This window comes from Triticum dicoccoides, chromosome 4B, assembly GCF_002162155.2.
Source record: "Triticum dicoccoides isolate Atlit2015 ecotype Zavitan chromosome 4B, WEW_v2.0, whole genome shotgun sequence".
NCBI classification, from domain to species: Eukaryota; Viridiplantae; Streptophyta; class Magnoliopsida; order Poales; family Poaceae; genus Triticum; species Triticum dicoccoides.
In genome coordinates this window covers 657,218,423-657,233,271 of record NC_041387.1, presented here as the reverse complement: position 1 = coordinate 657,233,271, position 14,849 = coordinate 657,218,423, and the positions used below count along the sequence as shown (strand labels likewise).

The 14,849-nt window shown below is 49.5% G+C and overlaps 1 protein-coding gene across 1 annotated transcript; it reads left to right on the top strand.

Annotated features, from left to right (window-relative positions):
• Nucleotides 1-452: 452 nt before the first annotated feature.
• On the top strand, nt 453-14,060 carry LOC119293002 (disease resistance protein RGA5-like). The gene is made up of 6 exons (XM_037571622.1): nt 453-786; nt 8,692-8,788; nt 8,909-9,059; nt 10,497-11,419; nt 12,176-12,389; nt 12,666-14,060. The coding sequence occupies exons 1-6, from the start codon at nt 453-455 to the stop codon at nt 14,058-14,060; spliced, it is 3,114 nt and encodes a 1,037-aa protein (XP_037427519.1).
• Nucleotides 14,061-14,849: the final 789 nt, after the last annotated feature.

Sequence of the window (14,849 nt, the reverse complement as noted above, 5' to 3'; positions counted from 1 at the left end):
AAACAACACCGCACCTCTTGGCAACCTCCAGACCGTCGCCGCTGTTGGAGCTACGCGGAGTCACCCACAACATCTCTCCGCCGAACAGCAGAACCTCCCAAGACGGCGCCTCCATGGAGGGTACGACGCCAAGGACGCTGCTGCCGCCCAATCCAGACTGAATTTTGGACTTTCGTCCGGAAGGAGTTCGAGGTGGATAGGAGAGACCTCGACATCGCCTCCACGGAGGGTAACATCGCCGAGAGACGCCGCCGATGCCGGATCGAGCAAGCCGATCAAAGTTTCCTCCGGTCCCCATCCTATACCGCCAAACCTCCGTCGACTTCAGATCCGGCAACGGACCACGAACCGAAACCTGCAGAGATGCGAGGGCCATGGGGTTCAACCCACCATGAAGGAGGATCGAGAAGTATCCATCGTAGATCTCCAGGTGCCGAATCCAGCGATCCAGCATGGTCAGCGACGACCACCACCACCCCACGGCGGCCACCGGCGTTCAAGCCCAAGACCCAGATGGATCCGATCTAAACCCGGCAGCGCCCGTGACCACCGATCTTGCCCAACACGCAGCCGTCACCACGCCGCGAGCAGGCCACCGCCGCCGCCGCGCAGCGCACAACGTCGCCAAGAAACCCGCCCGCCGCGCCGCCCGACCCCACGCTAGCCTGGCGCCCCGTCCGATCTGGCTGCCCCGGGCCAGCTGCGATGGACAAGGGGAAGAGACGCCCGCCGCCGCCCAGCAGGCTAAGCTTTGCCCGGCGGCGCTGCGGACGGCGGCGAGGATAGGTGGAGGCGGAGGAGGGCCGAGAGGACGGCGGCTAGGGATCCCCTGGGTCGCCCACGTTGGGACATGACTTTACAGATATCATTGATTGCCGTGTAATAACATTCACGTTGAAGCCTAGCTGATGCGCCTATACCTCTAACCTAGGGTTGTGTTCCCTCCACCGGCCGTCATGCTGATATGTGTTGGCGCCACCTCTCGCAACGCCCCTCTTTTTCAACCTCTCACAACTCTTGCTGCTTCTCTCAAGAACTCACACCATGAAAATAACTCAGAGAAAACACACACACACATGAACCAAGGAAGAGGAACAACTTTGCCAAAGACACTTCCTTGGTTATCACCGTGGCTACATGTTTTTCTCCCAGCCCTCACGGCCTCCTTCTTTGTTAAGTGCAACATATATATACAGGGGTTGGCCTCACGCCCCTATCCTCAACGGCAGATGACCGGGCCATAATCACACGCATGCAGCTAACAAACTCTAGCTATTACTAGGACCAAACAAACTAGCTTGCGTGTCGCATGCAACAGAACTCAGCTTCACTCGGCTGCAACACTTTGATGATCATTGGCTTGAGGTCTCGTCCGTCCGTTTCACACACGGCACCATGGCATCTCGCCTTGCACCACATAGCGCGGCACCTCAGCATCTCACCTCTTGCGCGTTCAAATGAAGTTCCATCTGCCTGCAGCTCCCTAGCAATTAACTACATGCTGAACAAAAGCAAATACGTAGATACAAGTAATCAAGATTAAGCTAACAATATGTGGAGGTGTGGGAGCACGACGCCGACACTGGCGTGTTCAGCAGCGGGGAGCACGACGCTGACGCCAAGGCTAGCCGGCACGGGTGGCAACCCTTGGCGGTAAGCTTGGTGACCTCCACGGGCAGGACCAGAGGAGGCTAGTCTGCCGAAGTTCAGGTTTCAGGAACTGAATAAGAAAATCAGCATGATGGACCCGAACTCAGTACACCAAGTTTAAGGAGGTGAAATGTTGTGTTAAACTTGGTTTAGTAGGAAAACACTTTCAGTTAGTCTACTTTCTGAATGAACTGAAAATAACGCACTGCGTTTGTGTTGTGGCTAAATAGGTCTTAGTTTTACTTATTCTTTTTCTTTTGCGAGTGCCCAGGGCACTCGGCAAAGGCTTTGCCGAGTGCAACACTCCACAACACGACTCGACTTGGTGCCCGTTGACAATGTTAAGTTTGTCGAGTTCTTTTTCACGGGCACTCAAAAAAACACGTGAAAAGAATGCCGAGTGCAAAAAAATGTTCTCGACAAATAAATAACATGGACAGAACGGTTCAAACAGCGTCAATGCCATCTGTCGTCGAAACTTTGCCAAGTGTTGCACTCGGCAAAGGGGACAAGGCTTTGCCGAGTGTTACACTCGGCAAACCTCTTGTGCATAATTCATAAACATAAACGTGGCGTCGCCTGGGTTGAACATGTACTAGAGATATTAATATGTACATATCAAAAACTAAAGGGCTGAATTGAAAAATTGCCAAAGGGATAAGGTTGCCCCAATTTTTTTTCCTGTGTGGTTGCTAATGGAGATAAGGGCAACTCCAAGGCACGACCGCATTAAGTCCGTTCCTGTCCATTTGCGTACAAAGGGACTGAAAACACGGCCAAACACGCCGACGCTATCTGTTTTTCATCCATCCGCGATCCAATTCTGGCCCAAATTTGAGTCGGATTTGCATCCAAACGAACAAGGCGTGGATGCGCGCGACGCCGGCCCATGTCCTCCCGCTGACCTGCCTGTCAGGGGCACTTCCTCCCCATTTTCTCCCTTCCTCCCCCCTCCTCCTCCTACCATGACTGCCGCGCCAAAAGCCACCGCCAACGCCATATGACCGCCACTGCCGCCCGTCCCGTGTGCCCGAAGAGGAAGAAGCCCAACAAAGTTCTCACGTCGGAGGAGCTTGTCCGAGAATCGGGGAAGAGGGCTGGCTGGAGGGCCAGGGAGGCACAGAGGAAAGCCGCCGCAGACCACCATCGATGTTGCCGTCGTGCAGCAAAAGTCTGACACTTAGGAGAACAAGGCCATCGTTGCCAAGGCCACGCATCAGGCGACGCTACAGGCCCTCCTCATGCTAGGGTTTGGTCGCCCCACGCCGACCACTCTTACAGCCACCGCATGGCCGCGGCGAGCACCGGCTCGTCGGTTGTTCGCCATCCACAGGCGGAGTCGTCACACATGTCCACAATGCAGCAAACGTGCGGGCTCCATTCCCTGCACGACCCGACAGTAACCCGGTTATCCACCTTGCCGGAAGGTAGTGTGATCACCCGGCCATCCCCGTGTCCGGGGGTGGTGCGCCTCTAGTGCCCGCCTTGTTGCCATTTCCCTCCCCTGCTCTCCTTTATCCGTGATGGAGTTGTTCTAGAGACTGAGTCACCAGAGCTAGGTGGACGTGGCAGGGAAGCAAGCCGTGGTGAAACCGAGAAGTCAAGTCACTAAAGAAAGTGATGGACCACGCCCTCGACTCAGGGCCTGTTTGGTTCCAAATAAGTCACCAACTTATAAGTCGAAAAGTGAAAAAAGTGACTTATTTTGCCAAACAGACCCGACTTATAAGTCACCCCAACTTATAAGTCATAAGTTGCTCCACCCCAACTTAAAACTTATAAGTCACCCTCTTTTGCGTGGGTCCCACCACCTGCATGATGTTGATTAGTGTGGAAAGGTGTGGCAGGTGACTTATAAGTCAGGTGACAACCAAACAGGCATGACTTATAAGTCACTGGTTTTAAGTCACCTGACTTATAAGTCAGGTGACTTATTGGAACCAAACAGGCCCTCATTCACCTTCCTCGTTCACACCTCGACCTCCATGGCCTTGGTGACGCCTCTGCCCACCGATGTTGACATTGCACTGATATTGACAGTACATGTGTGATGTTCGATGAAATGTCGCAGCGGGACCATGTTGCTACCACGGTCGGGTGTGGCATATTTTGTCAAATTAGCTCTGAAAGAAGGGCCCACCGGTCAGATTGTAGTATTTACTTGCGGCGGGTGGAGGGGTTGGTAGATCCCGTGGAGCTGGACCGCTGACCATGGTTGACAACCAGTTATTGGAGGCTCTCGGACAAGACCGTGGGAGAACTACCATGTGGCCGACCACATACTGGTACTCAGTGGCGGCGCTACAAAGAACTCGCTGGGCGGGCCATGCCGAGGGCATCTCCAGCCGTTGGCCCCCCAGGGGGTGTCAAAAAGGGCCGCCTCGGGGCGAGCCGGCGCAAAAAATGGCCCTGGGGTGAGTCGGCCCCCAACCGTTGGCCCCCAGGGCTGCCCCTAGGCGCGTATTAAAAAAAGATGAGACGTTCGGCGAAGTTATGATAAAAACTAGTTAAATTTCGGCCAAACATGGCAAATTTCGGTGAAATTCGCCATTTTCATGACATTAAAACCTAATCTAAAAAAGAAAGGCGCTGAAGTCGTCGCCGCCATCGTCGTCTTCGTCGGCCTTCTCCTCCTTGACGCGGGCGCCCCTGCTGGACCCGGCGTCGCCATGGCGGACTGGCGGCGGCGCGTCGTCGTCGTCGTCGTCGCTGTCGCGTAGGACGACGACCCCGTCTTCATCGCGGCCGCGTCGGCGCTCTTCGAAGCGGCGCAGGGCGGCGCGCGGGCGCTCCTTCACCTTCTCCCGGCGCGCCTTCTCCATCGCAATGGAGTCCTGGCGCGCCCATTCTAGGGCCGTGTCGTCGTCGTCGAACTCCGCCTTCACCGGCGCAAGCCCCGGCTCCGTCTTCACCGGCGCAAGCCCCGGCTCCGTCTTCACCGGCGCCAGCCCCGGCTCCGTCTTTGGCTTGACGAAGCACGGAGGAGCCGACGAGGATGAGGCGCGCCGGCCGCCCTCGTTGATGACGATGCCGGCGCTGCGAGTGCGCCGGCCGAGCGGCGACTCCGCCGCAGGCTCGGCCTTGAAGCCGAGCAGGGCCGGAGTGCCAGAGGACTGCGACGAGGATCGGGAGGAAGAAGAGGAGGAGGAGGAGCCGAACCTCCTTGGCGCCCATGGCCCGACGCGTCGGTGCTGCGCCGGGGGGTACGCCAACGGCGGGTCGTTGCCGCCCTCGAGGTACGTGAGCACGCCCTCGAGTGTGCGACCGAGGACGCCCCACCAGAGGTGGCGCCCCTCACTGTTCTGCCGGCCGCCGACCACCGGCGCGCCGTTGGTGGACGCCAACCGCTGCTGCTGGCGGCGCTCGAAATACGCCGACCAGGCCGCGTGGTTGTCGGCGGCGTACTGGGGGAGGGAGAGTTGGCCGTCGGTGAGGGAGGCGCGCGCGATCTCGACCTCCTCGGTGAAGTACTTCGGCTTCGCCACGGCGTCGGGCAACGGGGGAATGTGTACTCCCCTGGCGCTGAGCCTAAACCCTGATGGCCCGGCGCGCATGTCCGGCGCGCCGGGATGTTCGCCTGGAACAGGAGCCAGGACTCCTGTTCGCGAAGCAAACGACGGCCGAAGCCGTTGGCCGCCGCCTCGTCTCCGGGGAAGCGTTCTGCCATGGCAACGGCGGGCGGGGCGGGCTCGGGAGAGGTAGAGGGAGGGGCCGGAGGGCGGCGCTCGGGAGAGGCAGGGAGAGGGAGGGGTTGGACGGCGGCGAGGGGGGACTGGTTTGGGCACAGGCGAGTGGAGGCCGCTGGCTTTTATAGCCGGGCCGCGCCCGTGTGTACGCCCCGTGTGTACGCGTTCGAGGGAAGGGAGGCGTCGGCGCGCCGCCCCGTGAAGCGCCGCCCGTGAGGAATCAATGGCAAGGCTGACCGGCGGCAGCCTTGTCATTGATTCCCCGCGGGAAACCGAGGCCGTTGGGGGAAGACGAGGCGCCGAGTCGCTGACGCGGCTGGCCCACTTCTTTTTCGCGCCAAAACAGCTCGCCCCGGCGCCCCCGGGCGCCCCCCAACGCGCCGGGTTCGGGCTGGGTCCGCCGGCGCTGTTTTCGGCCCAAGCGGGCGAAAATCGAGCTCCTGGGGGCGCGACTGGGCCGTTTTTTCGGCGTCGGCGCAAAAAAAAAATGCCTGGGGAGGCCTTACTGGGGGCGCGGCTGGAGATGCCCTGAGCAAGAGTTTGCCCTCACGTATAGATCATGGACTAGGCTAGTGAGCTGAGCATACTTCACATGTATATAGTTCGTTTTTCTCCAATCATGGGCGGGCCAGGGCACAAGTTTGCCCTCACGTAGCTCCGCCGGTGCTAGTACTCCCTCTATTCGGATATACATATTTTGAGATTTACTTTAACCATCAATAAGATTAATAAGATATGAGATGTATACTGTCAAAATTATAACATTGGAAACTTCTTTCAAATATGTACTCGACGGTATGCTTCTTATGACATACATCTCATATGTTATTGATTGATCTTATCGATGATCAAGTTAAATCGCATATACATAATGAACCGGTGATTCGACTACAATTTTGAAGGCCCCACAGCCCACAGTTTGAGCCAGAAAAACAGAAGAGGCCCTGCATGTTGGGGAACGTAGCAATAATTCAAAATTTTCCACGCATCACCAAGATCAATCTATGGAGATTCTAGCAACAAGAGAGGGAGAGGATGAGCATCTTCATACCCTTGAAGATCGTTAAGCGGAAGCGTTACTAGAACGCGGTTGATGGAGTCGTACCCGCGGCGATTCAAATCGCGGAAGATCCGATCTAGCGCCGAATGGACGGCGCCTCCGCGTTCAACACACGTACAGCCCGGGGACGTCTCCTCCTTCTTGATCCAGCAAGGAGAGAGGAGAAGTTGAGGGAGAGCTCCGACAGCACGACGGCGTGGTGGTGGTGGAGCTCGTGGTTCTCCAGCAGGGCTTCGTCAAGCACTACGGAGGAGGAGGAGGTGTTGGAGGAGGGAGAGGGCTGCGCCAGGGAAGAGGTGCGGCTGCCCTCCCACCCCTCCACTAGGGGCAAGAGGAGAGGGGGAGGCACCCTAGGGTTTCCCCTAGGGGGCAGCGGCCAAGCAGATTGGATCTCCCTAGGGAAAATCCTAGGGAGACTTGCCCCCCAAGCCAAGCAGGTGGAGGATTGCCTCCCAAGCCAGGTGGAGGCGCCCCACCTCCCCAAATAACGTGGGAAAGGGTGTGGGAGCGCACCACCCCTTAGTGGGCTGGTTTGCCCCTTCCACTTTGGCCCATGAGGCCCTCCAACACTTGCCGAGGCTCCCGAAACACCTTTCGGTCATGCTGGCCATAGCCTGGTACCCCCGGAACACTTCCAGACTCCACTACCCTTCGTCCAATATATCGATCTTCACCGTCGGACCATTTCAGAACTCCTCGTGACGTCCGGGATCACATCCGAGACTCCGAACTACCTTCGGTAACCACATACTATTTCCCATAACAACTCTAGCGTCACCGAACCTTAAGTGTGTAGACCCTATGGGTTCAGGAACCATGCAGACATGACCAAGACGTTCTCCGGCCAATAACCAATAGCGGGATCTAGATACCCATGTTGGCTCCCACATGTTCCATGATGATCTCATCGGATGAACCACGATGTCGAGGATTCAATCAATTCCGTATACAATTCCCTTTGTCCATTGGTATGTTACTTGCCCGAGATTCAATCGGCGGTATCCCTATACCCTGTTCAATCTCATTACCGGCAAGTCTCTTTACTCGTTCCATAATGCATGATCCCGTGACTACTACTTAGTCACATTGAGCTTATTATGATGATGCATTACCGAGTGGGCCCAAAGATACCTCTCCGTCATACGGAGTGACAAATCTCAGTCTCGATTCGTGCCAACCCAACAGACACTTTCGGAGATACATGTAGTGTACCTTTGTAGCCATCCAGTTACGTTGTGACGTTTGGTACACCCATAGCATTCCTACGGTATCCGGGAGTTACACAATGTCATGGTCTAAGGAAATGATACTTGACATTAGAAAAGGTTTAGCAAATGAACTACACGATCTTGTGCTATGCTTAGGAATGAGTCTTGTCCATCACATCATTCCCCTAATGACGTGATCCCGTTATCAATGACATCCAATGTCCATGGTCAGGAAACCATAACCATCTATTGATCAACGAGCTAGTCAACTAGAGGCTCACTAGGGACATGTGTGGTCTATGTATTCACACATGTATTACGTTTCCAGTTAATACAATTATAGCATGAACAATAGACAATTATCATGAATAAGGAAATACAATAATAACCATTTTATTATTGCCTCTAGGGCATATTTCAAACACTGAACTTATACGTAAATAAACCACTTCAAAATTAGCAAAACTTGAAATTTTGACATAACAGACTCAAAATTAGAAAGAATTGACGATATACATGGTAATATATTTTTCCAAATTAATTAGTTATGCCAAACAGGCAGTTTACAAAGGGGATGCGATTGCTGTGAAGTTGCTTCATGCGGCAAAAGGAATTGATGACGAACAATTTATGAGTGAACTCAAAAACCATATGAAGGTCTTCAATCATCCAAACATTGTACAGTTAGTTGGTTATTGCAATGAGGTGCAGAAGAAATATTACGAGCCAAAAGGTGCAGGCGGACCAGTTTTTGGTAACCACATATACAAAGTTCTTTGCTTTGAATACATGGAAGGTGGAAGCCTAGAGAAACGCCTTTCTGGTAAGGTGGCACTTCACTTTAGGCCCTTCTCTCTTCTGTTTAAGTAAATTAAATTCCTTAACATGGCATTTCTCAAAAAAAAATCCTTAATTTGACATGTGGGGAATACTGTAACAGTTGCATTGTCTACTTATGCAGAGCAATCTCTGGGAAATGATTGGTGCACACACTACAAAATCATAAAAGGGATATGCGAAGGTTTATATTGTCTTCACCAGAACTTAATTCTTCACCTGGATCTAAAACCTGCTAACATATTACTAGACAAATACATGGCACCAAAAATTGCGGATTTTGGATTGTCGAGGATCTTCACAGGAAGTCGTAGCCATGTGACTGTCGAAACAGTTGCAGGAACAATGTAAGTGCACCGTGGAATGCGAATGTCTCATTTTCAAATGACTCTTTTTCTCATGTAACCAAATCGATGATGTTTTCTTTATACTGATCGTGTCCATAATAATTTTATGACATCATGCAGGAAGTACATGCCACCAGAATTAAGAAAGCAAAGCGAGGTTTCAGACAAGACGGATATTTTCGGTTTAGGTGTTACTATCATAGACATAATGGCAGGACCTCAAGGTTACGTCAAATTCAGGGAGGTGGAGGACGCAGAATTTACTGATCATGTAAGAAAAAGAATATTTTCAACTCGAGCTTTTCTTGTTGGAAAGAGGGAGAGACTCTTAGTCTCTGCATCGAGTGATGCACACTGCCATATATTATTAGTTAATGATAATGCCACAAACGGCTTACAAAGAGATAATGTTTTTGTAGACTTTCCATATAGGACATGCCTTGCGACATCATCGCCAAATCGTACCACCAAACCTATGACAACATATTAGTAGTAGACAAAGGGTGTAACTCTCCAAGACAATACCTTCAAGAAGGAACCGCCATTCACGCGTTCTAATCAAGGAGAAGGCAAGATCATGAGTTTTCACTCAGAGAGAATGCATCGGCGATGTCTGCCACTATAGTCACCATCCACCATTTTACCGGCCTGCTCACATAGAACTAGCCAGCCAAAGGAGAAGACGCTGGAAGGGAAGATGCCATCGCGTTGCTTCCGACCACTGCCGCACCAATGTCTAGTCGATGGTTGTCGTACGTGCCATGACAACGTCTAGCAGCCTCGCTGCCAAATGCACCGCCTCGGTGAAGTTCGTTGGCAGCAGCTCCCAAGGAGATCGAGCCAACGCATAGTGCATCGTGCTAGATCCTCATGATCCAGCAAACCTCGTTTTTGCCGAGCTGCACCAGACCAAGCCCGCGCCTGCCGCCGTATCCGATTCACACACAAGAACGGCGGACCACTCGCCGCTCATGAGCCACCATTTCTCGAATAAATTCAGCGATGGGCATCGAGCGTTATATTGGGCAGACGTATTTATGGGACGATGGGACTGATTAACAAGCTATACAGATTTATCCTATAACTACTAGGCTGGAAAAAAATCATTTTTCTGTGTCAACCATGTGTCGAATTGTCACTTTTTTGTTTGCTAATACAAGGAACAAATACCGTTTGTCATACTTCTGCACTCTCCTGCATCTTCAGTTCTGTCAATCTTTGTGCTCATCGACTTCACAGGTACTTGCATATTGGACAAAAAGGAATGTGACAGCATATTTATACCAAGTGGAGAGATGCATCAAAATTGCAATACGGTGTGTCCATCGTGAAAGAAACACGAGGCCCACTGTAGAGAGTATTATGGGTTTCCTGAATAATATAGAACCTGAGGTTTCTTCCTTGATCCAGGTATGTTCACTAATGAGTAATGACGTATACATCTCCGATAAGTTTTTTTGTTTTGACAACAGTACATGTGGAACTAGATGATGTATCAAGAAGCAATCAACTTACATGAGTTAGATGTCCTAGTCAAGCAATCCTAGTGTTTTTTATAATCCAACACCCTAGTCATTAGGTAGCCATGTCATGTTCTACATCAGCTACATGTCGCATTTATATGGCTACATGTCTCGATTTTCTGTTATAAAATGCATGCTACCTCCTTTTAATGATATCTCATAACTCCATTTACATTTTGTTGCAGAGAAGGTGTGTTTCTGAGCTGGTGGATGAGACGAAGTCGATGGCTGTTTCTGCTGCACCATCCCAATTGCAACCATCAGCGCTGGAGGTGGAGCACGAGGGTAGCAAAATGAGCCAAGAGAGGGAGGAGATGGAAGCAATCACGAGCGAGGCGACTGGTGTGATGGAGCTCCTCCCCGGCAAATCCACCGCGCTCATCGGCGACAAGTACAAGCTGCTCCTCGCTGAGGTAAGCAAACAGGCATTGTTCCTGGAGAAGGAGTCGAACTCCATAAATGCTGTCCTCAAGGATCTGGAGCTGAAGGCTGAACTCACTTTAGAGCTCAAAAACTGGAGGGACGATGTCAGGGAGATTTCCTATGACATTGAGAATTGCATGGATGACTTCATGTGCCGACATGGAGGTGGCAATGTTGAGGCAGGCTTCATCCCAGAGACTACTGAACTTCACAAGAGGTTATGCGAGCTTCGTCAAATTGCTGACCAGATGGAAGAGCTTAAGACTCGCGCTCTAGAGACAAATGCTCGGCGTGAGAGGTACAAGATTGATGATTGGAAGCCTACCCCCGTCTCTCTGGCTGTTGAACCTCATCTTCGAGTGGCTAACAATGCGAAAGCCACCCTTGTGGGTATTGATGGCCCAAAGAAAGAGGTTGCCAAGTGGTTGATGGATACTCAGGAGGAACTCAAGGTGGTGTCCATTGTGGGATTCGGAGGTCTTGGCAAAACTACACTTGCCAAGCAAGTGTTTGACGAGATTAAAGGGGAATTCGATTGTAAGGCATTCTTTTCAGTTTCACAAAGACCAGATTTGAGCATGCTTCTCAAGCGCCTAGAGGCAAAACTTCGTATGAAGGAGCCTTCTTACGCTCGCAAAGTGGAACACATCATCGAAGACATATCGGAACATCTGACGGAAAAGAGGTAATAACTTCTAGAAGTCACTGTAATGGGCTACTCGGTTAAGTTTTTAGTGACACTTGTATCTATGAACTCAATGTGATCAGACATATGCTACATATAGGTTTGAAGTTTGATACAATTTTACCACTCAGTATGACAATTCTTAGTGTACTATTAAATCATATCCCCATATCCCTAATAGTCATGTTCTATCGTTTTACCCTTAACTATTCATGTGTTTGTTCTCCTGCTCCATCTTTTAATATCAGTAGGCAATTAGGCTTCAAGGTAATATCACCTTGTTTACATGTGACAACAAAAATCCCAGTAAAATCCACGACATCTCTATGTAGAAGATTGGGCCATTTTTCTTTTCATCTTTTCAACTTAATTACTGTATTCCATTACTCCACCTCAAATCCTCAATGCCCATGTTTGCGCCAAGAAATAGAAGGGTAAAAAATCTACGTGCAGGTGGAGAGAGGAGGCAGGGACGAGGGGGCTGTTACAGGTTCGTAGGGAAAGAAAGATAACCTACTATGAATGATTATAGTAATAAGTCGGCCAACCTACGATGATCAGTCTTTGTTAGGCTGTGTTATTTGGGCTGACGTATTAAAGGATCCTTCAGGAACAAGATTTGAATCTAATTCATTGAAAACTTGCATGATTTTCTCAAAAGATCATGTTGGATCTAGTTCACTGAAAAACTTTGTATGCTTTTCTCTTCAGTTTATATTCATATCTTACTTTTTAAACGTGTAAACAATTTGGCAGGTACCTTATTGTGGTTGATGACTTGTGGGATCCATCCATATGGAATGTTATCAGTCATGCCTTCCCAAATGATGGTAATGGGAGTAGAGTAATAGTAACAACAAGGGTAGAAGTTGTGGCTAGTGCGGCTTGTCAAAGTGGCCCTGAGTACATTTATAAATTGAAGCCCCTGGACAAACAAAATTCAAAGAAATTGTTTTTCAAAAGAATATTTGCATCAGAAGATGGCTGTCCACCCTACCTTGAAGACGCCGCTGCTGAAATTCTGAAGAAGTGTGGCGGATTGCCCCTTGCAATCATCACTATAGCTGGCCTATTAGCTACTCAAGCGAGAATAAAGAAACACTGGGACGGTATAAGGACTTCTCTACGAGCTCAGTCTACCAAAAATTCTTCACTAGAAGATATGAAGAGTATATTAAACCTTAGTTACACGCATCTTCCTTCTCATCTCCGGGCTTGTTTTCTGTACCTTGGTATGTATCCTGAGGACCATGTGATCAACACAATTGATCTGATTCGACAGTGGATAGCTGAAGGCTTTATCAGCAATTTGCCTGGGCAAGATTTGGAGGATGTTTCTAGGAGTTACTTCAATGAGCTTATCAATAGAAACATGATTCAGCCTGAACATACTCTTTTGGGGGAGGTGGTGTCATGTAGAGTACATGATTTGATGCTTGATTTGATTCTAAGCAAGTGTGCAGAAGATAATTTTATATGTGTGGCATACAATGCTGATGACATGGAAAGGCTGCATAGCTGCAAGCACAAGGTTCGTCGTTTATCCCTGAGCTCCATGGCTACGGGTGGAGCAAGTGCCACATATGACACAACTATTATTGCTTGCATATCACTTGTACATGTTCGATCATTTTCACTGTTCAGGAACTACATGCCATCCCTTTTGCTGTTCAAGTATCTCAGGGTGCTCAACATTTATGATGTCATGGTAGATGAGAAGGAGATTGTTGACTTAACTGCCATTAGCCAGTTATTTTTGTTGAGGTATTTGAAAGTTGAAGCATCATATGGCATAGAGCTTCCAACAGAACTTCAAGGGTTTGTTTACTTGGAGACGATACACTTAAGCTGTGGAGAGATGATGGAAATACCCTCAGATATAGTTCATTTGCCCCGCTTGTCCTATTTGTGCCTTCCAGTTGCTTCAAGACTGATTGGAGGGATCGGAAACATGAAATCATTGCGTACCCTACGAGGGTTTCTCGTACTGAGCTCGGTGGAGGATATTATGGGTCTCGGCAAGCTCATCAACCTGACAGAACTGGAGCTGGCGGGATTTGGGGCGTTTTTGGAGACACCAAAACTTGATGCTTTGGCATGCTCCATTGGAAAGCTCCATAACCTCAAACGCCTCAGCTTGCATTGCTTGTGTGAAGAAGACAATAATTTGCTGGCCTCATTATTCAATCCCTTCCAGCATATTGAGTACCTTGGACTTGAAGATTGGAAATTCCCCCAAGTTCCCAAATGGATAGGTGGTCTCCATTACCTCCGCATCCTAGAGCTGCGTGTTGAGGAGACATCAACTGAGCAGATTCATCTTCTGGGAGAGCTTCCCTCCCTTGTTTACCTCAAATTGAATGCACCTCATGTTATATTGGGCAAGGGACTATTCCAGGTTCTGGAATACTTTGAACTCGAGGCACCGAAGCAACTTGTGTTCGAGGCTGGGACCATGCCCAACCTACGAACCCTCCATCTCAACATGAGGAAGTGGGGCAACATTATACCAGTCGGCATGGATTATCTGCTATGGCTCCGTGAGGTCCGACTAGTGGGGTGCTACTCCGACGATGCTCTGTCTACGGTCATGGCGACCTTGCTGGTGCATCCAAACCACCCTTTGGTTAAAATTGTATAGCTGACATGTTGATTGAAATAAGTTTAAATTTATCCGATTGTACTGACTTCTCTATCCATTCTCTTCTATCAATGTCTGGATTCTCAGCAGACCCTTTAGCTGGAGTATGAAATTATTTGGTTTGGTAGCTACCTAGCTGAATATGATTCCGACTTTTATCATATATTATCTATACTACTTATAAAAGCATGAACTATTTCTTTTTCTATACTTTTTTAGGAAGTTTTTTTACTTCCAGCCAATTTTGTGCACACGAAACAAATCCAAAAGCCCATATCAGTTTGATGATTTTAGAAATAATATAACCATAGTAAGTCTTACCATGCTTGCCTTCTCGCAGAATGCCGAGAGCTCAGTTACGGTATCCATCTCAGATTTGGAACATATAAAACAATGCTTAAGTCAAATGTTGCTGCTTTCATGTAAAACATTTTTGATTGGTTGAATTGTGTATTAGATTATCCTGGAGAGGTTATAGAGGCCGATGCATCTATCAAAGAATCGTTAACCTGGCAAGCAGCTAACCCAGTATGTTTTGCAATGTAGTTTAGATTCTATAAATAACGGCCCTTTTTACGGGAAAATAATGATCTAACCCTGCTGCAGAGTACCAAGTAACTGAAGGACGTATGAATTCAGTTCTGAATGGCATTATATCTAGGACTTTGCTAACTTCCGACTGAGGATTTTAACGATAGATACGAACGATTCATATAGTAGTACTCTGATCCATCTAGCAGTAGTCTGTGGTTGTTGTTTCTTTTGCAAATACATAACTGAATGCATTCG